The sequence below is a fragment of the Trichosurus vulpecula genome, chromosome 8 (genome assembly GCF_011100635.1).
Source record: "Trichosurus vulpecula isolate mTriVul1 chromosome 8, mTriVul1.pri, whole genome shotgun sequence".
NCBI classification, from domain to species: domain Eukaryota; kingdom Metazoa; phylum Chordata; class Mammalia; order Diprotodontia; family Phalangeridae; genus Trichosurus; species Trichosurus vulpecula.
Window position 1 is genome coordinate 75,416,597 of NC_050580.1, and position 21,872 is coordinate 75,438,468.

At 40.7% G+C, this 21,872-nt stretch overlaps 1 protein-coding gene across 3 annotated transcripts; it reads right to left on the reverse strand.

Moving 5' to 3' along the window:
* Positions 1-919: 919 nt before the first annotated feature.
* CUTC (cutC copper transporter) lies at positions 920-21,796 on the reverse strand. 3 transcript variants are annotated; one of them, XM_036736375.1, is made up of 9 exons: positions 21,642-21,796; positions 20,277-20,348; positions 19,055-19,114; positions 17,691-17,900; positions 15,573-15,608; positions 13,510-13,643; positions 5,704-5,731; positions 2,222-2,327; positions 920-1,399 (listed from the first exon to the last, which is right to left on the reverse strand). In XM_036736375.1, exons 1-9 carry the CDS (start codon positions 21,700-21,702, stop codon positions 1,288-1,290), a joined length of 819 nt encoding a protein of 272 aa, XP_036592270.1. In that variant the 5' UTR covers positions 21,703-21,796; the 3' UTR covers positions 920-1,287. The 3 variants fall into 3 exon arrangements, with proteins under 3 accessions (XP_036592270.1, XP_036592272.1, XP_036592271.1); XM_036736377.1 differs by having other exon boundaries at positions 20,270-20,348; positions 21,642-21,728; XM_036736376.1 differs by lacking the exon at positions 20,277-20,348 and adding an exon at positions 20,377-20,434 and having other exon boundaries at positions 21,642-21,728.
* Between the last annotated feature and the right edge of the window lie 76 nt (positions 21,797-21,872).

The window sequence follows — 21,872 nt, forward strand, 5'->3', positions numbered from 1 at the left end:
AATTTGAGCTTACAGGATCCAGTTAGAAGGGGCTTTAGTGGCTGACACTGGAATTCTCTCACCCCCACTACCCTTTTAGAGATGAGGAACTTGACACCAAGACATCAAATGATTTGCTGAAGGTCACATAGTTGGTAAACAGCAGTCAGGATTTTAACCCAGATTGTTTGATTCCAATTCCAGGGCACTTTCAACTGCTCCATGCAGATGGATACATGATGTATCATCAAAATTTGCAGAAAGGAGCAATTACTTCCTACTGGTATGATCAAGGAGGATAGAAGAGGAAGCTTTTGACCTAGGGCTTGAAGGAAAGCTAGGAATTGGACATATTGGATAAAGGACAATAGATCCCAAGAAAATAAAGGCATGGAAGTAGGAAAAGTGTATGCTATGACTGGAAAAAGGTCAGATATTTGAGCAAAACATGGTCTCTGTCCTCTAGCTTAATCTAAGAAGAAAAGACAAATACACACAAAGCAAAGAGGAAACCATATCTCACAGTATTAAGAGTATTAATTATGTGGCACAGCCAAAATATGTTTTGGAAGTTCAGGAAAAAAGATGAGCAGAGAGTGGAATAGTTAGTTGCAAGAACCATTTTTCATACTTCTCTCTCCCCAAACTACATAAAATATAGGCCACATAAGAGGCGATCAACAAATACTTGTTAGTTGGTTGACTGATAGCTTCAAAGTCCAATCCAAGGGGCAGATAGGTGGGGCAGTGGATAAAACGCAAGCCCTGGAGTTAGGAGGATTGGAGTTCAAAACTGGACTTGGACACTTACTAGCTGTGTGGCCCGGGGCAAGTCACTTAACCCTAATTACCATCCCCAAAAGTTCAATCCAAAAGCCAAATTATTCTTTCTACCTGGGCTAAAAACTACATGCAGAAAGAAATTAAATTGACAAAAATCTAACAGAAGTGAAAATTTTATTTCACAAAGGCAAATCAAAGGTAAATCTTGAATTTAATTTTTTCCAGCTTCTCAATTAATCCCATTTACTGGGCAGACTAAATCTATGGCAGAGTCTCGATCCAGCTACATTTAGTCATGATGATGGAGAAGGCTGGCAAGAATGATCAGATGAAGAGACTGCAGCTTCTCCAATTAACTGTGGCTCTCCTGGAAGAATTCTCCATGGTCCATGTATGACAAGGTCAATCCCCTGACCTGCCCAGAGAAGGGCAAAGCTAGAGTAACTGAGTCATAGAGCTTCAGACATCAAGCCTCTCTGAATCTTTAGCCTGGTGTGCACGTCTCTCCCAGGGCTTCTGATACTCCTATAGGACGCTCTTTGCAATGGCACTCAAAGTCCTTACTTTTGCCACATCAGTTATCTTTGAGGAATATTCTGAGCTGGAAAGTGAAGCTCCCATGGTAACAGAGGTATTTCTGTCAAAGAAATCATAAAGGAACAGATTATTACATTAACTTTGATAGCCTTGAGCAGGTAAGTATGTTCTTCCATAGATGGCACGTGCTACTTGCATCTAAATCCCTAACACTGCTTCTGTCTAGCCCTGGTGACAGAGATACAGATCAGGGTAGCCCAGAAGAACTGGACTCCAGACTCTGCGATCTCTCTTAGCAGCATACTTCCCAGGCTTTGCATACTGCAATTCATAAGACCCAAAGTAAATGAAAATGTTTTCTGTTGGCCAAAGTCTGGGGGGATGGAGAAAATCGGGATCATTTTTTGCAGGGTCCTTCCATTTTAAGTTTTGCATTCCCAGGTCGTCTCTTTCCTTTGTTGTTGATGATAACAGCAGTGTCAGGAGGTTGGTTGGTTGTCCAGTGAACAGGGCCCAGGTCTGGAGTCAGGAAGATCTGGTTCCAATTCAGCCTCAGACACGTAGTAGTTGTGTGACCCTGGGCGAGTCACTTCACTTTGTCCCAGATTCCTCCTCTAAAAAATGGAGGTTAATAACAGCACCCCCTACCGGGGCTGTAGTGAGGATCGATGGGAATAAACGCACAGTGCCCGGCACATCCTAAGTGCGATGCAAACGTTAGCTATTTTTATGATGATGAAGAACATGCACCACAAAAGTGAGATTTCTCCCCTTTCCCTACTAAGCCAGCTCTGACAGAAGGCCAAGACTAGCCAAGCTTCCCTCGGCTGAGCAGGGAGGTTGAGTCCTGGGTGGAAAGCCCTGCCCCTCCACAAAGCCCCGCCCACAAAGAGGCTCCTCCCTTCCCAGGCCCCGCACCTACCGGAACCTCATGCCCGAGTCCCTGGCAGAGCGAGCTGAGCAGTGGAATTCGGTGGCGCCCGAGCCCTCGAGGATCCTCTGCAGGTTTCTCTCGGTTATGCCGCCCCCTGGAGGAGAGAGCCCAATGCTACTTCATGGGGGCACCAGCCTCGCGTCACCCCTCCCCCCACCAGCTTAACTGAGTCAAGTCTAACCGGAGGCCAAGCTCTGCAGCGCCCCCTCCCTGCCCAGGCCAATGAGCCGTGGTGAAGAAGGATCCCCCGCCCCCGCGCCTGCGCAGTCGCCCTCGGGGCTTGTCTGGACTATTCTGGTCACTCGGCTCAGAAAACACTTTTCTCTTCCCACTTCCCCTCTGATGGGTCTACAACTTTGTTCTCAGAGGAAAAACTGAGGTCAGGCAAAGGCCACTAGAGAGGCCACCTGGCACCTCCGGCTTTGAGGCTTTTACTCTATACTATGGCAAAATCATCCGATTTCAGCGCCTCAGTTTCCTCATCTGCATAACGGTGTCTTCACACCCACTACCCCCTTTCACGAGTGCCTATGAGGACAGTGCACCGAACCCCACACACACACAAGAGTTATCATTGTGCGGGCCCTTCGTTTCCATTTGTCTCGGGTTTTGATGTGTCTATATTATAGCTTATCTAATAAGATGATTCTGGGAAAGAATACATCCACCCTCGCTCACCGAAGCTTCAGCTATGAGACTCCGAATTAAGAATCCAAAGAACATGTGCTAACAAGCGGCCTGATAGGCTCAAAACACAAACTGCGGCTGAGACATGAGTGCGATCCATGAGGTCCAGTCACAATGGGTGGATTTCCAGCACCTTGTACACTTTCCCTCCGGATGCCACAAGGTCAATGCGTGCACAACAGATTTCCGAGGTCCCTCAAAACCAGCTCCCCTCCTGATTCCTCTGGTTCTGTCCCTGCCACAGCCACTCTCCACATACATCGTCCAGGCTTTGAACCTCAGAATCCTCTTCCCCACTACCCTTAGCTCTACCATCCAAATCAATGACCACATCTCTCCCTTCCTTTCATTTCTAACTGCCTGGAAGTCCGGACCAGCCCAGTCCAGGGTTCAAACTTGTATGCCAAATTTCCGGAAGGGCCTTTCTGGAACACCTGGCAACCCCTTATTTTACAACCAAGTAGACTAAGGCCCAGAAAGTGGGACTGAATGCTCAGGTCCCCAAGCTAATAAGGGTAAAGAATCCAAGACAGTAAGGACAGCACACATTCAAAGACAACAGGTGTGTGGCTGGGGAATAGGATACACTCTGATCAGAAATTCTAGTTAACAGCGTTACCGTGTAAACAATAAGCTATCAATTTAAAAAAATATACACTAAACATACATGAATATGAATTATCAAAACAGACCTTGAGGTGCCTGAGGGTAATCACTATGGATGTCAGCAACCACTTTAGACAAATAGAAGTCTAGTTACTACAGTCACAATACTTTGAGTCAGCAAAGTACACTTTGGTCTCTTACAACCAACTCATTTTTAAATGAATGATTAGGGTTAGACAATTATCAGGATTCTTAACTGAGATTTTTATTATGTCACGTTAATGTTTTCCTATGGGATTTCATTAATGATATTATGATGAGCCAAAGAGGAAATGAATATATATCTCCTTTGTACATGAGTCTGAATTACGCATCTTAAAAATAAAGGAAACTTAAGTCGTACCCCAGAACTTTTGCTGCCAATAACATTATCTTCAACAGAAATAAGGCCTCATGGCTCACTGACCCCCCAAGCCATCCTGTAAGCCATAAATGACCAGTTCTACTTATCTGGTCTTGGCTAAAATTGGTGAATAGGGTATAGTTCTAGACCTCTCTTTTCAAGAAATTGCTGTACTACTTACAGACTTTCTTCTGGGTTATGTCTATTTTCTCAAACTTAAATATTGTAAATTATTCTATTTTACTAATTTCTAACATGGAAGTTGCTAGCTGCTAAGGCAGTCCCTCAGTGTTGCAGTCTAGATGCATAACTCTTGCTTATTCTTTTCCCACCTTTCTGTACTAAATCAATCCTCATCAATGATAGTTTCTGGGCAATGTACAGAATGCCCCAGATATTCAGTTAAATGTGACCTCTTCTAAATTTGTACTGAATCATTTTACAACAAATGAACATAAGGAAGCTGAAATTTCAAGTCACTTAACCTTAATGACAACTTTATTTTCTCCAGAAATAACCAACTGTCTCAACTACTATATTGTTAATTGTTCTCATTATTAAAGAGTTTTTGCTCTACTGACAATGATCTCCTCATAGGCATAAATTTCTCCCCTTGCTATGCATTTATTCATACTAAACGCTGTTACTATATTATCACTAAAGTTTTCAGCAATTTAGGAAGCTGAGTTTTAAATAGTGCATGAAATTTTAAATTATCTGCTTTAAGCAAAAACTAAATACAGAATGTCTTTCTCTAAACTCAAAGAGACAATAAACAGAGTACCTTCCCTGAAACATTAACTATTTTTTCATGTATGGCTCTCACTTTATTATAATTCCATCTGACCAGGGTCCAGTCCTTTGCCTTGTTCTATTTCAAAATTCCTTTTTTAAACTCCAACTTCTATCTAACTCATAACCATACTCTTCCTCTTCCCTCTCTGCTTTCCCTGCCTCCCACCTACCCCCAATTCTATCTCAAAGTTCCTTCTTCTGAGTAAAGTTCTTCACTTTGACCCTGGGTCACCTTAACTAACTCTTTCCAAAGTGAACCATCCATTTTCCCTCTAAGTCACAATTCTTACGTACTACTGGAAGCACCTACAATAAATTATTTTCATCATGGATTTAATGGCTAAAAGTCAGAATTTGGTGGCCAATGATCTTCAGCAATTTAGAAAGCACCCCTTTTATTTGATGCTCCATTTATCTCTATCTGCACTTTCCCCAAATAGTTCAATCTTCCTCTCAAATACTACTTACTAGATCATCTTTCCATGTCCTTCACCTCCACTTACAGACTCACTGACTTGGACCTGCTGACCTTGATACTATCCCCAAAGGCATAATTCTACATTGCTGTCCATCCTTCTAGCACAGAATTTCTCCTAAGAGCATGATGTTGTTTCTCCTCCGTAAAAAATCCACACCAGAAAGTAGTAACCATAGGAAAACTCCCATGATTCCAGGAAACCCTTACCACAAAAGCCAAGCCTTGCCTCCACGGACACGCTCTCCCACCCTGGGATTTCTCCAATTCTCAGTCCTCACTAGCTCACCCCCTACCAGAATATTCTCTTCACACCAAGATACCCCACTCTGTGAAATACTTAGTCAGCACAGGTCTGCCAGTCTAGAACATTTTCCCTGAATACTGCACTCTTCTTTTTGAAACAATGCTTGCTAGACTGTTCTCTTCTGTCTCTATCTGCCTCCTTTCTCATCTTACACTAAATTTCAGTTATTGCTAGCAAATGGATAAATAAATAAATACCTGGCATTACCACAATCTTGCCTTTTGCCTGAAAAAAGAAAAAAGGCAAGTTTAAATATTCTTCCTTTGCATATGATGATGAATCAGAGAATAGAAATATGAGTCAAAGCACACTGAGTTTCTTAGTATCAGGTTTAGAGTCTGATTTCAAATAGGTCCGCCATATTTCTTTTGAGCCTTTGAGTGGGCTAGTTGTATTCTCTTATCCAATGTAAGCTACTTTCTGCCCTAACAAAGAGCTATGACAGAAGAGCTTTACCAGACCTAAAAGGTTAATTTTAACATACTGAAGGAGAGATGTCTTAACAGAACCCAAGTGGCTTAAAAGATTATTGAAGCTAGGAGAATCTAGATTAACAAATGTAGTTTACTGGAAAAATCTGGAGCCACAAGACTCATGCCCCAGTTGGACAATGTTGGGCCTTGACTCCCTATCTCTAAGGCCCTGTATCCTCATCTGCAAACAAGGACAATAGCATTTTTTTCACCAGGCACAGGGAACAAGTAAGTGACATGAAGTATGAGAAAGTACTTCATAAAACACTATAAAATCTATTCTTAATCACCACTAATGAAATCCCAAAAATTTCTATCTCAAATGATCACTAATTTATTGAGGGGATGATGAGAGTTGATTTTCCACAAGGAAAAGTAGCAGCATCAAGATAATTCTAAAAGATAAATTACTGAAAAAGGAATGCCATAACCGTAAACCTGACATCCTCAAGTATTCCTGCTGGATCATCACATCGATTAACTAGAACTACAGTTTAATGTATTCCTTACCTAGTTCCTAGTAATGAAATACTAGTTCCTAAATACAACTCACATTCTAATAATGGCAGAAGACAAAACTTGTGATTTCCTGACTTTTGTTTAAACTTGCAACGTTCCACCATTTTGGGGTCTATCGTGATAAATAACTGTTAAAACTAGAATTTAGAACACAATGACCCCACTGACTCAAAGTCACTGGGGCTCTTGGAAGCAGGTGGGTTAATAGTGACAATGGAAATGAAAGTTACCCCAAACAAGCCACACTACCTACATGTCAAACTCAACTGCTGCCTCAGTTTCCTCATCTGTAAAATGGGAATAATAGCACCCACCTGTCAGGGTTGTTGTAAGAATCAAATGAGATAATATTTATAAAGCACTTTGCAAACCTTAAAGTGCTATGTAAATGCTAGCTACCATTATTACATGTAGAGCAAAATGAAAATAAAGTTGAAAGTAAACAAGTTCCATTCTTGGTTATCTAGACTAGGATGAGTTTTAAAAACATGGACCAGTTTTCTCATTACAGCTGGGTGGTGCAGTAGAGAGAGTGCTAGGCTTGGAGTCAGGAAGATCTGAGTTCAAATCCTGCCGTAGACAGTAGCTGTGTGATTATGGACAGGTCTCTTAACCTCTCAGCCTCACCTACATCACAAGGTTGTTGTGTGGAGTCCAAAAGAGACAACGTATGTAAATGTTAGCTATGTTCTCACATCAGCCAGTGCCTTTTCAATTGCTTTAATGGTAAATGAACATATAATGTAATAAGTTTTTTTTTCTATTAAGTGATATTAAAACACAAGAAAAAAAATCTAGCTGGGGAGCTAACTTAACTGACTTGGTGAGAAGATTGGGTTTTTCCCTTCATATGGACACATGGCAAATGGGAAGAGTATCATTCAATCATAGATAAGTACTAAAAAGCATACCTGCATTCCATATTATGGACAATTAAGGGTCAAGGGAAAGAAGGGAAAGATAGTTGCAGAGGATAAGAAGAGAAAGAAAGAACGAAAGAAAGGAAGACAGAAGCCGGGGAAAGGAAGAAGTGAGGGGAGAAAGAAGACAAAGGGTAGGAGGAAGATGAAAAGAACAGGAGAGATAGTCAAGAGGAATGGGTATGAAAAAGAACGACCTAAGGAGAGAGAGGGGAAGTGAGGCAGAGAGGAGAGGAAAAGTCAAGAACATGGAACATCAAGGGAACACTGTAAAACAAGGAGAAGTAGAGAGAAGAATGTAGTAAAGAAGAGAAACCGTGACAGTGAAGCCGAGCAGAGGCACCCACAAGAGAAGAGACAAAGCAGCAGCAAGGAGCAAAAGAAACCACCACAGGGAAGGACGTCAAAGTGGCAACAAGCAGGGAAGGGAACAGAAGAGACAAATCCATTCCCCTCTTACCTGTAATGACAAGCTAAGTTGTACTCATTTCAACAACCTCTAAGGCACTGTTAATGCAAAGCTAAAACACAATTCATATTCCCTTAATTAAATTATAATTAACACAATAGACCCAGGTATACTGTATAGGCTATTGCGATGTGGGTTTCAAATTTCCTTCAGTTAAAAGCTAAAGGGAGAAGCAAATATAGTTGAGCTCCATGTATTTTTTGGAAGGGTTGAGTTATTTAGAAAATAGGACATGCCATTAGTCAATATTTCAAGCCCCTCAATTTGGTTTGTAAGGGTAATCCTATCACACACACAGATTATAACCCCTCTATAACACAGCAGTAACATTTCTGAGGGTTCCTATGGCCGAAAAATTAACCACTTAATGCAAAGCAGTGCTGCACCTCTCTAAATGTACCTAATCCAGACAAGAGACATGTAGTTGTTATAATTAAGCCTTTCCAGCATGTGAGAATTGGCCAGAGCTTATACTCCATTGACATGGCCTATGACAGTTCGGGGTTATTTAACCACCTCCACCTCCCACCCCCCCATGCCACGAGGAGGCATGGATGGATGGCAGTATGGCTTTGGTAGAGGCCAAAGACTTTATGTAAGTAAAATAAAATAAACCCCGGACAATGAAGCTGTGAAAACAAATGTTGTGTATTTCTTTTTGGAGGGCGGGGGGGGGGGGGTAAGGAAACAGATTAATTTCTGAACAGTCTACCCCTAAAATTTTTCAATGCTAATAAACCTATTCTATTTTGACAATGCCTGTCAAACGTAGCATCTGCTAATGAATCAACTTCACTCAAATTTAAATAAAGGCAAGGTGAATGTTCCCACAGGTATGAATGCTGTAAGATCCATAGCTTTAAGTTATCTCAGAGCTTCCAAAGGAATCATACTTTTATCTGTTGCTTACAGAGAATGTTTTATTGTGGAGGTAAATTTTTTTTTCTGACTTCTCCCATTATGTTCTTACCTTCAATGAAAGATCATTTCAGAATTTGTGGAAAAGACAACTTGAATGAATGCTGCTTTGACCTTTAAGTCAACAACCATTAACTTCAGAAAAGGAGGAACAATATATGGCCCAGGAGGCAAAACAGTAGGTTTTATATCCCTCACTTTTTCTTTTCTTTTCTTTTTTTGTGGGGGTGGGGAAGGGGAGCAGTGGCAAGAACTATGGAACCAATAACAACTTCTGCAAGAAAGTAAGTTCTGGAGCATGTTCTCCAAGCCACACAGATTCAGTCCAATTTCCCACATTAGCTTTAGAGATACTAAACGATATACACAAGGAAAAACCAAGTAGATAAAAGGCTGCTTATTGTCCACTCTATGACATACAATTCAGCGAAGAGACCAGAGTTGTCATCTCTTATATGGATCACTCATCTACTGTCCCCTGCCCAACCTATTCCTCCTCCAAACTTCCCTCTTTCTATTGAGGACATCATCGGTCTTCCAATAACAAGGTTTATTCACAGCTTCCCTCCTAACTCTTCCTTCTTTCTCAGCCGAACACTCCCACCTCATGTCTAATGAGATGCTATCAATTCTACCTCATTATCTACTGTTTCACACGAGTCTCCCCCAGTTCAAGCTCTCATTATCACTTAGACTATTATATAGCAGCTTACTAATTTCACTGTTTTCTGGCTTTCCCCTCTCCAATCTATATCCCAAAGACTTGCCAACCAATATTCCTAAAACAGATTTAACCATGTCATTCCCACATACACAAATCAGCAGCGGATCCTTACTGTCTCTATGATGAAATACAAAAATCCTTGGCCTAGTACTTAAAGCCCTGGACAATCTGATACCTCCCCCCCCCCCGCCCCCATTTTTCTGATTTAGTACTATTCCCTCTTAGGTACTTAGGTACTCTCTGTTCTGATCAAACTGGCCCCCTGGCTACTATGTGTACCCACAATTCCCCTCTGGTCCATGTGCCTTTGCCCAGGTGGGATCCCCTTCTTATTTCATCTCCCAGACTGCAGAGCTTCCTTCTCAGCTGCCATCTCCTCCCCAAACTTTTTCTGACCCCCTAGCTGACAGTACTTTCTCCCTCTAGAAACTATTCTATATTCCTTTTATCTACTTCATATTGACTTCTCTGAGGACATGTTTCCTCCTCCTAGGGGATGAGGGAAGGAGCTGTTTCACTCTCATCTTTGGATCCCCAGCATCCAGCACAAAGATCTGCATGTGAAAACCACTTAATCAACATGTGCTGAAGTGATGCACACAGATTTTAGACTGACACTGCAGATGGACAGTGAGCTTGGCCTTAAATTGAATAGACAAAAGCCAGGGGCCAAGATTGCATTTGGGAAACTAGACAGTCCTTTCAATAACCCAAAGTTTCTCCCTGAAACGAAAATTCATTTTTAACTTTCATATCATGTAGTGATGCTATATGGCAGTGAGACATCACAATTTCTAAATAATTAAAAGTTCAGTTCACCCATAGCACAATGGAGGATGATATGAAAGATGTCATTAGGCTACAGTATATTACCAATGCTGATATATGCAGGAAGTGGCATAAATGATGTTATCCCAAGAGATACACAGCTGGAAAAAGAGGAGAGACTGATAATATAGCAAAGACAAGGAATACCAGATTGACAGTGTATATGTTTCAGGGCACCCAAGTAGTAACTAATGGAAGGGTCTGCTGTTGATGTGTTTGTCCTTCGTTTTTGAAGCAGACCATGGCATCAGGGAAATGGTGACATGACTTGCAGTTGACTTTGAGTTGAGTGAGGGAGGGCTATGCAAGGTCACCAGCCTCACTTTCTCCTCCAGAGCCATCTGGATCCAGTGACCAGATATTAATCAGGGTGACTGTAGATGGCCCAGGGAGACCTGACCCTTTTAGGCTATGGCCTTTTTATGTACTCACTTAGAGTGAGGTAACACCCATTCAGTGAATAGGCCTCTTTAATTATAAAAAGAAAAAAAAACTGATGGCCAGAAGCTGCCCACTTAACTTGGGGATTACTGGCTAGATCTTTCTTTTCCTTCATGAAGCCTGGTTCACTCAGTAGCTCATAGATTGGACCACAACAGGTCCTGGCCCAGCCTCCACTTAATGCTTGTATTTTGGACCCTCCAGCCTTAGAGTAAATGTCAATGGTAACTGTTTCTCCTTAGAATAGCAACCCTGAGGATCCTCCCCTCCCAGTTTGATTTTTTTCTTTTCTTTCTTAAAAGAGGCCTATTCACTGAATGGACGTTACCTCAACGGAAGGGAACTCTACTGTTGGGTGGACTCCCTTTGAAAGCCCAGTACAGAGCTACACAGGATGAGAAAGTAGAGTTGGGTAGTAACTGGTGATATAACAGACCCACAAAAGTACTAAATAAATACAAATAGATGCTTAAAACAAGGTGAAATTAAGGTTGGCATGTTGTGCTTACTAAAGCAAAAAAAAAAAAAGTGCCTATTACATTTTAGGAAGAATTCTATTTTAAATGGTTAAAATAAAAATGTTTTGTTGTTTACAAGGAGTCATCATAGTTACTTTTGGAGATGAGGGAAGAAGAAATACTCTTGACTGAGTTGATTTTCCAGAAGCTAAGAATCTTGGTTAGAAAAAGCCTCTAAGGCTCTAGTCCAGTCAGTGCCTGAATAAAAATCTCTTCTATGACACTCTGAACCAGAGAGCACCCACAGCCTGGGCTCAACAAATTCAATGAAAAAAGTGCAAACCAAGGCAGTCTATTGTGCCTGCAAATAACTAATTGTTATGAAGTTTTCATTTTATCAGCCAAAAGCTGCCTCTCTGCAGCTACCACTCAAGGCTCCTCGCTCTGCCCCAAGGCAAAGAGAGCAAACCTAAGCTCTCACATCCGTGATAACCCTTTAAATACCTCAAGACAGATACATCCACAGTAAGTCTTCTTTTCTCCAGGCCAAACAACCCCAGCTCCTTCAGCTGATCCAGATACAACATGATCTCAAGGCCTGTCACCATCCAGTTCTCCTCTAAATACTCTCAGGGGTGGGGAACTTGCAGCCTCGAGGACACATGTGGTCTACTAGGTCCTCAAGTGCAGCCCTTTGACTGAATCCAAAAGGAACAAATCCTTTTATCAAGGGGATTGTTGGAGGCAATTAAAGCCTACACAAAATGTGGCACCTGAAGTCAAACACAATTCTCTACACATGGTCTGACCAGGATAAATATAAGAGATCTATGACCTCTGAACACAACCTGTCTCATTTAACCTCTCTCCAGCCAGTAATACTCTGCAAGCAAGGAGACAGAAAAGACTTATTAAGCATTTCCTCTGTGTCAGGCTCTTTTGCCAGGTTTGTAATGTATTTCCTGAACTACTCGCTGATTTCTTCTATGTAGGTGGTCTATAGCAGGGCTTCTTAAACTTCTTCCATGGGAGAGCCCCCTTTAGCACTTCAAGGGCTGGAGTACACTACAACAAAAATATCACTTCTATTTCCACTTCCATTGATTTCCCTTCTAACGTCTGGATTCCTTCATGAATTTAATCTACCGTAATACACAACGTGACCCCACCTCCATTTCTACCTATCCTGTTTGTTTTTAAATAAGGTATGCCCTTCCAAAGTCATGTTCCAGTCAAGGAATTAATTCCATCAAATTTCAGCAATGGCTAAGAGGTCAAATTTACCTCCTGGAGTGAGAATCAACAGTTCACCTTGCCTGTTACCCATACTTAGAACACCTGACTCCTTTCTTAGATATTATCCCATATTTTTATATATCATAACCAGAAAATAAAAAAGCAGGAATAACAGGGCTTATCTCATAGAACTATTGTAAGGCTCAAATGAGATAATGGTACATGATGTACAATACAAGGCAGTTATTATTACTTTGATAATACTGAAAGTTCTGATGAACAACCAGGCTGTAACCAAAGTGGATTATTTCAGATTGGCATAAGCAAATTATAGTCTCATGTACAAATTTTGAAAATTATTTTTGCAGCTATAGAAAAGTGAAACCAAGTTATTTTTACCTATTTACCTTAGTTCAAAGGAACACTAAATCAAGTTATTACACTGATCTAGTCTTAGAAAAATGCAAAAGCTTTAAATTACTTGTTTGTTTCTTCTGATGATGGTAGTTTGAGATGGATCTGTTATATGGGGAAAAATGGCTGTATTTCCTCCTCAAAACTGGAGGGTGGACATAGATGGTGAGGGGTTTGAAGTGGAAAAGATAATGTAATGTTAAGAATATAACACTGGTCTTAGAATGTAGCCTGATGAGGTGGGATGAAGGCACTACAGAATCTACTCTCTATATTACTTTTTTCTTAGGTTAACATTTAAGTCATTTTGTACTTCCTATGCACACAAAGAATGGAGAGGAGGAGGTGGCCTAGAATTATACCGGATGGCAGAGAGAAGGTAAATTTGCTGCAGATAATCATGTGAATAAATGAGTTAATTGCAATTAAATCTGACTCCTTAGTCATGTGAAGGAAATATCCGCCTGCCTACTGGTCTTTTTCCACCTAGTAACAATAATAAAGATAACAATAGCATGTAAAACAAGGCTACAGGCTCTTAAAAGTAGTGTCTAAAGTACCCAAAAGTGTGCTATATCTATATATTTTTAAAGGGTTGCATACCTGTTCTACAAGTTGCTTTATCACAGGAAGCCCTTCTAATGCCGAGCTGTCACAACCACTGGTCAACACACGTTCAAATCCTAAGGTCAAAAGGGTTTCTAGAGCGACCACGGGGTCCTGAACCATGTCAAAGGCTGAAAATACATAAAACAATTTGTACTTTGATCAAAGATCCTTCATCAACTGAAAAATCCTGGGAGATGGCATCCTAATTACAGAGTTGAATAAAACTCATCATTTCTGAAAGGAACATCATACCATTTTAACTAATATCCTATGTAAAAAGTTCACAGTAGAATAACAGAATAGGACATTTGAATATCATTTTTAGCTTGAGATTTCCCTCCAATTCTCTAAGATTCTCTCCCTCTGCCTATAGCAAAGGTATGAAAGAAGTCAAAGACAATAGAAGCCCTTTGCCCTGGTCCTCAGTGCTGCCACTGTGCAGAAGGACGCTTGATGAGATAGAGGTCTGAAGTACACACCTGAGAGGCCCCCACTAATCTAATTTAACTGAAAGCAGACCAAGTTGGCTACTAGGCCTTTTTTCCTAGTGGCATCCCCCTGCTTACCTTTGGCAATGCCAACCTAATATTAGAATGAAAATCAAATCTGTGGAGCTCTAGAGAGGATCTCTCCAGAGGTATAAAATTTTCAGAAAGCTGAAAGCCATGGGGAAAAGTTCTACCCTCTACCCACTTCATATTTTCCTTGGAAGGGCCAGATATTTGGGAGAAAACAGAAATATATGAAATACTATATACAGATGTAGATATGGATACATATTTTAAAGCTTGGCAATTCTAAAGCCCCTTTATTTTAGGAACAAAAATAATGCATTCTGTATACTTGCTATAAAATGTTCATGCTTGGCAAGTTAAATTTTAAAATATAATATATTTATACAATAGACAATGAAAATGCTGAACCATTCTATCGTAGAACAGGAGTTAGTGGTCTACGTTGTATTTACATTTGGAAATGAAGATGATATAAAAACATACAAAAAAATCAAGAATTTCTTTAAAAAAAGTAATAAATGGACAGAAATGTTGAGATATATACACATACACACACACACACATATACACACACACACACACACACACACACATATGTGAATAACATTCCCAGTTCTTTGAGGCCTCATCTACATAAAAGAAACATACTGACCTATATACAGATTAAAGTCAACAAGAAGAAGTCCTTAAGGAAAGAAGGTTCAAGATCCTTCTTTTTAATGAAAATAGCAATATTCTCTAGAAGCATAAATGATCAACATCTTACATCTGAAAGTTGTGCTATACTGTTTGTACTGGGAATCATAGTGCCCCAAAAGTCTTACTACAAAAGACTTTTGGAACTTCCTATACAAGAATAATATAATTGAAAGAGATGATCTTACATTAAAACCTTATTGCACAGTTACAGAAATAATTTTGGACAAGAAAAGGCAAGGCATGAACAAAAAATATTTTTCACACATTATTAAAAAAATCGAATAATCCAAAACTTTTCCGTTTTTCAGGAAAAAAAAATTCATACTTGGCCTGAGCCATATAGGAATCTAAATGGAAATATTAAGACTCAAAACAGGAAGTTCCAGTTTTTCCTTCTTTTCTTATGAGATTTTCACATTTTTAACTATGCCCAAGATGATTTAGTTATACATCTCAATGCTGACAAAGTAACAGATGACTTTAGGCCTAAGGGTCCTAAAAATTAATTGTGTATGTATGTATATGTGTGTGCATATATACACATATGTATGTGTGTGTATATGTAAAATGTATATTTGTGCATGTATATATTCCATTTTCTCTTCCCTTTAAGTTCCACACAATAAAACACCTTTTTCCCTTAAAAAATTTCTCAATATTTTACATTTCTAAACCTGTGATTTCCATCAGTTTAAAGAAACCAATCGGCAACAGTGCAAAATTTTGTAGTCTTACTTTGGGGCCTAGCCCTCATAAGATATAGAAATATGTCCTATACAACTGCACTGGGTGGAGAGACTAACTAGTCTGTTTCAACAGAATTTCCAAAAATATGTAACTCACCTCGGTGGAAAGTGACTGGCAGAGGACGGCAGGTAGCTGTAAAAAAGAAAATCATGTGATAAATACATGAAGTAAACACCACTGTTTATTACTCAAAAAAAAAAATCTGTATTATACAGGTTTCAACTTCCCATTTCCAAAATCTCTCAGCTACTTCTATGAAGCAGCAAAATGGTAAACTGAAAGTCAAAGGAGTCAAAATTTTACTAAACTATAAGCTCACCAGGGGCTGAGACCTTGCCCTGTTTTTCATTCTATTCCCCAAAGCACAATGCCTAAAGGTTTCTAAACAATATCATAATTAACTCATTCTTAGAAATGACTTCTGGCTAAAATCAACATAAGCCATTTAATCAACACACATCCTAAGGCTAATATGTGAATGCAAATTAAGACCTATATATAGACTATTTTTGCAAGCTTGCCAGAACATGAAACTGCTAAGTAGGGTCATAAACGTGGGGGGTGGGGGGGACTACTACAACTCTTGATTTCAGGCTTTCAAACACCACTAACTAATTTTAAACAAAATCTAAGTTAAACACACTGGATTTCAAAACAGCTAAGTTATTAAAAACAGCTTTACTATTTTGGACCAGACACTTTTTAAAATTTATTTTTGCCAACTCAATAAGTTATTTTAGAAAATTAACCCAATTCTAGCTCATTATTTTTATTATCAACAAATGTTTTTAGTTAACTTTGTTATTTTCAAAGTCTATTCAATTTTTTTCTCTATTCTTGAGTAGGTCTTGTATAACAATGCTGCAGCTGAAACAGTCCATTTACAAATGGTACCGTTTCTGAATATCCGTTGTAATGTACGTCTTAATGGTCACATACAGAAATCTGTCCAAATTTTAAAAACCACTTAAGACCATTCAAAATCGTTATGAATATTAACACTGACTGGAGACAACCATATGAACAAACCAGTGTTCAAGAGGAAACTGTTATATCTTTCACACTTCAAAGTCATTAAAGCAAAACTGTTAAAATCTGAATTTCTTGTAATGAGTTTGTTGCTGTCTATTTTGCTTATATCATGACATGTGAATAGCAGCCTCTTTCAAAGTTTTTTGATATTTAAGTTGCATTTGAACAGTACTAACGGGTTGCCTGACAACGGGCTTTCAACAAATATTGTAGCACGGAGTAACAAATAGGAAGTTAATGTATTTTTCTTTAAGTTTAATTGTTATACCAGAAGCGAGTGAGACACGCCACAGAGTATAAGTTTTAAGTGGAGAATTTATTAGCCGACAGCCATTGAGGTACTTCCCAAATCAATCGCCCGTTTTAAAGTGAAAGGGTAGTTTTTATAGAGAATACAGGATTCAGTGCTTAATTATCTCTTGAAATGTCATTTTGCAGACTGGGCACGCCTGTACCTTTTATGACCATGATCAAAGGAAACTCCTTAATAGATTGTGGATACAACATATCGGACAGCTGACTAAGTGTCAACTGAATTACAACCCAGAATCTCTGTGTCCAGTTTGCCATACATCCCACAACATGACTCATGAGATAAGAGCTAGGAACAGTCACATAATTCAAAAGAATATCTGGGGCTGAGGCTTTCATCCTTCAAGGCCATAGGCAGACCAAGGGATGCTCCAGCTGGGTTTGTTGAAACGAGATAGAGTCGTCTCTCAGCCCACTCAGGAAAGAAACAGAGATTGCTAAGCATCAGGCCCTTCCCTTGGCCATACTCCATACTCCCAGAACAGTCATGGGGGGGGGGGGGGTGTCAAGGACACCCACTGAATGCCAAACGGCAGGAACTAAGTCTGATTTTCTTACACAAATTGGGGTTTTTTAGTTAGGGGCTGGGGGCAGGGTTTTTCTAGCAATAGCTGGCTACTCAAGTATCACATAATCACACTAGACAAGCAGGTTTATTCGACCTTTTACATACTAATATCTGTGGTCTGATTAATGGCTCTTCCCGATTCTAAACATCATCGTTAACAAATGACCTGGCTACTGGTACAGGAAAGGGTGACTGGAAAAAATAGGTACATAATCAAGTAGTCTTTCTATATTGAGTACATATGGATATAATCACATTGTAGATAATTAAGAGGCATTTCCCTTTCAGCATTACATCCTTACATAGAAGTGCCATGCAGAGCTCGCTGTCAACACGTCCATCTTCAGTCAATGCCCCAAATACCAACCCATCAGCTCCATAAAGCTTGGCAAGACGGATGTCTGCTTTCATGACCTCTACTTCACGATCTGAATATAAGAAATCCCCTCCACGTGGTCGGATCATCACAAAGACAGGGATCTGAATACACTGCTTAACCACTTGTAGAACACCTACAAGAATACACAGTGCAAAGATAAAAAACCAAGCAGGGGCAATAAACTCTTAACTCTTAGAGATAAATATATGCAAAAATATTTCTGGCCTCTTCAATCTGTTGCTTAATGTCACCACAGCAGAAAAGGAAGAGTAAACTTCTGAGGCCAAAAGAAATTAAACAGAAGGTGGGAGTGGAGAAAAAGTGGAAAAATGCACAAGAGCCATGGCTAAGTAATAGACAACTGTAATGTTAGAAATCAGCAAAGAATGACACTGAAATCATTACAGTACTTGTCACTCAAGGCTCCATAAAACTTCTCGCAGAATTATGTACAACATATTCTATTCTTTTACTGGTAGGTGACATCTAAGATTCAATAGCTATGAGTCTCCATGTTCTGCCAGCAGAATCACTGAGATTCAAGTTTTTCCTCCAAGTCTTCTGAAGCACTATTTAAAACCAACTCTAATGGTCCAAGTTCTGTGTTCCCAAACCATACAAATGCAAATTGCTTAGCCCTTTCTCTGAATGAAAGAAGTATTCATAAAAGTTTCTGTTTTGAGTGGTTGTGCAAAGATATAGGAATTAAAACACACAAGGAAGATACAGTGTATAGCTAGCTAGGATTACAGATTTAGTGTTGTAAAGGACTGCAGGGAATTATTCTAGCTCAACCCTCTCACTTTACACTTGAGGAAAGGCAGAAGGTCCTAAGGTCAGACTTTGGTTTTCTGGACTGGATCTGTGATTTCACTGGAGGGAAGAAGGTACCAGTGAAGAGTCTTCCCAAGGCAGTTCAGCACTTTCTTTACAACCAAGAGTCTTAAGAGTTTCCTTTGGCACAGGGAAGTTAAGGGACATGCCCTGTGACAGAGAACAGGAGGTGCCAGAGGTGGGGCGTGATCCTAAGTTTTCCTGACTCCAAGGTCAGTCCTTTGTACACTGACCCTTATTCAAGCATTTTTTTCCCTACAACAACACATAGCTTCCTTACACAGTCAGTTCTCAAAATCCACATCATACTTAACTCAATTATGTCAGAGCAACAGATGGTCAAATGAATGCAACAAAACCCAAAAACATTTATTAAGCACCTGCTAGCTGTTCAATGCAATGGGCTAGGCCTAGGGGTTTAATAAGGAGTTACTTAGAAGAACACTCACTCACCCATGCTGGGTGTAGTTCCTCCCTCCAGCAAACCAGAACACAATTCAATACGGCCGGCACCTATGATGAAAGAGCTTAAAGGTCATCAGAAATCCAAGATAAAATCTAGCTTATCTTTCTTTGTTCCAAATAGTCATCAAAACAAGACACTGTATCTTTTGGCTCACCTACATTTTACAGCCAAAGTAGATTCAATCATAGAAGGATCTAAAGGTTAATATCCTACTCAAGGTCTCTACAGGACTCCAAAGGAGACTATGAGGAAGGACCATGGAACAGGGGATAAGTTTCTTGACTGACCCCAGTGGTACACTGTCTTTCTTACAGATGAGTAAGTATACGATTTGCTTCTGAGTAATTCCAAGTTATACTAGGACCAGAACATGGGCAAGTTATTAGTTAGAACCTATCCAGAGCTCAAAATCAGAAAACTTAAAAAGGACCGGGGTGAAGAAAATGCAAGCTGATGAAATTAGAATAATGGCAAAGAACTAGAAGACCATTACTGAAAGGTTGGAAATCTTTGAAGCTCCTTTTAACTAGACACTTCTAAAGTACAAAGGTGACCTAGGGGGAGGAGATACAATGTGTTAGTTGCTATGATAGCAACAAATCTCTGAGATTATCTTTCAGGTTTAGTTTGGTCAATGTTCCTACTAAGTAAAATGAAAGAGATTTCTTCTTCTTGGCTCTCAATTTCATGTTGTGGGGCCGAGCCAGATGATTGCCTCACATTCTCCTTATCATGATGCTTTTGTTTTCAGTTTTGTTGTTGTTTAGTCATTTTTCAGTTGTGTTGGAGTTTTCCTGGCAAAGACACTGGAGTGGATTGCCATTTGTTTCTCTAGCGCATTTTACAGATGAGGAAACTGAAGCATACAGGGTTAAGTAACTTGCTCAAAGTCACACAGCTAGGAAATACCTGAGGCAGATTTGAACACTAGAAGATGAATCTTCCAGACTCCAGGATGGGAGCTTTGTGCACTATGGCACCACCTAGCTGCCATTTTCATTTACTTTTCACAAAATCAGAATTTTTAGAGCAGGACCTTGAATTATCTCACTGTTCATTTTCCAGATGAAATTGAGGCTCAGACAGGCAGTATGGATTAGATGCAAACTCTCCAGTACTTGTGATTACAAGGGATTCTCCAGGGTCAGTTTGCAGGCATGTGAGAAAGGTTCAGAAAACACTTCATCCCCCCTCCCCTGTACCTTTTACCTCCTCTTTCTGCATTTATAGCCGACTCCACTGAATCCACGCATACCTCCATAAGAAATTCATTTGTCATTTCTAAAAGTTGCAAGGTACAAAAACAAACCTGTCAGCGTGCTGAACCATCTGGCAACTGCACAGTCTACATTCAACATCATGGTAGCCTAGAATAGCAACATCCGCATTCATCAATGGTGACAATCCGCCCCCCACCACCCACCTTGTGCCAACCAGGTGCTGGGCAACTGGTGCTTTAAGGAAATGAAAAATTAAAATAATCTCCCAAAACTACGCAATGCTTTTAATTTATATGGAGACAGTTCCCCAGCTAGGCTTGGACTTGGTTCAAATCAAACAGCATTTATCAAGCACCTAATATACACCAGGCATGCATTAAGCAACAGGGATAGAAAAAAAGGCCAAAAAAAAAACCAACCCAAACAAACCAGTCCCTGTTCTCAAGGAGCTCTCTAAGAGGAGAGACAACATGCAAACAACTATGTACAAGCAAGACATTGGCACAATAAATATAACCCCAGGGTTGATAGAATAGATTTCATTCTGCTTGCCTCAGGTGCCCCCAAATTACTAGTTACCTGCTCTGATTGACAGGATCACAGGGACATAGATTTAGCCCTGGAAGGGACCTCCGGTACTTAGCATTAGCACAGTGTCTGGTACACAGTAAGTGTATAATAAATGTTTACTGATTGGTTATTGATAGGAGGCTATCTAGCACAACCCTGCTCATTTTTCAGATGAATAAACTGGGGGGCAGGAGAGATGAAGTGACCTGGCCGAGGCCACACACTGAGTGTGACAGGAGGGGGTGCCCGTATACATATATACACATACGTATGTGCTCTCTCCCTCCTCACTTCTGTAAAATGTTTGTTACTAAATAATAATGGTAGCATCTACAAGTGCTGGTTGAAAGGGCATCACAAACGCTCGGTGGGTGCTACTGTTAATCGCATTTTGCAGATAAGGAAACTGAAGAAAAGAGGGAGTGGCTTGTCCAGGGTCAGGTACGGCTGGTACGTGTCAGAGGTCACAGTGGACCTCGGGTCTTCTTGCCCCCGCCACCTGGCTGACATAACGCCCCTTGAGGGCAGGCACCGTTTATTTTTCCTGGTGTATCCCCAGGGCCTGGCAGAGCATCTCATAAACGCTCAGCTGACTCTAGCCCAGCCGCAACCCCAGCCTCACCTCTCATTTTACAGACGAGGAAACCGACGGCCTCAGAGGTTGGGCCTAGCCCAAGGTCACCCCAGGCAGGGCGCCCATTCGAACCCTGAGCTCTCCCCGCGGCACCACGCTGCCACTCACGCCAAACGAGCTAAGCCTCGGCATCCCTCCGCTGGTTCTCACCTGGCTGGACCGGAGCTATACGGACTCGCTTCCGCTCCTTGGGGGCCCCCTGCCTCTTCATCTTCACAGCTTCAGTCTGGAGGGGACGCGGTTGGGATACAAGAGGCGCGAGCCCCGAACAACTCCTCCCCTTCCTGCCTCACCCCTTGCAGAGTGGGCTCTTCGGTGGCGTCGTGGGCGCAGGCGCAGGCGCAGTAGTCACATTTCCGGCAACCTACTTCCTGCGTCCAT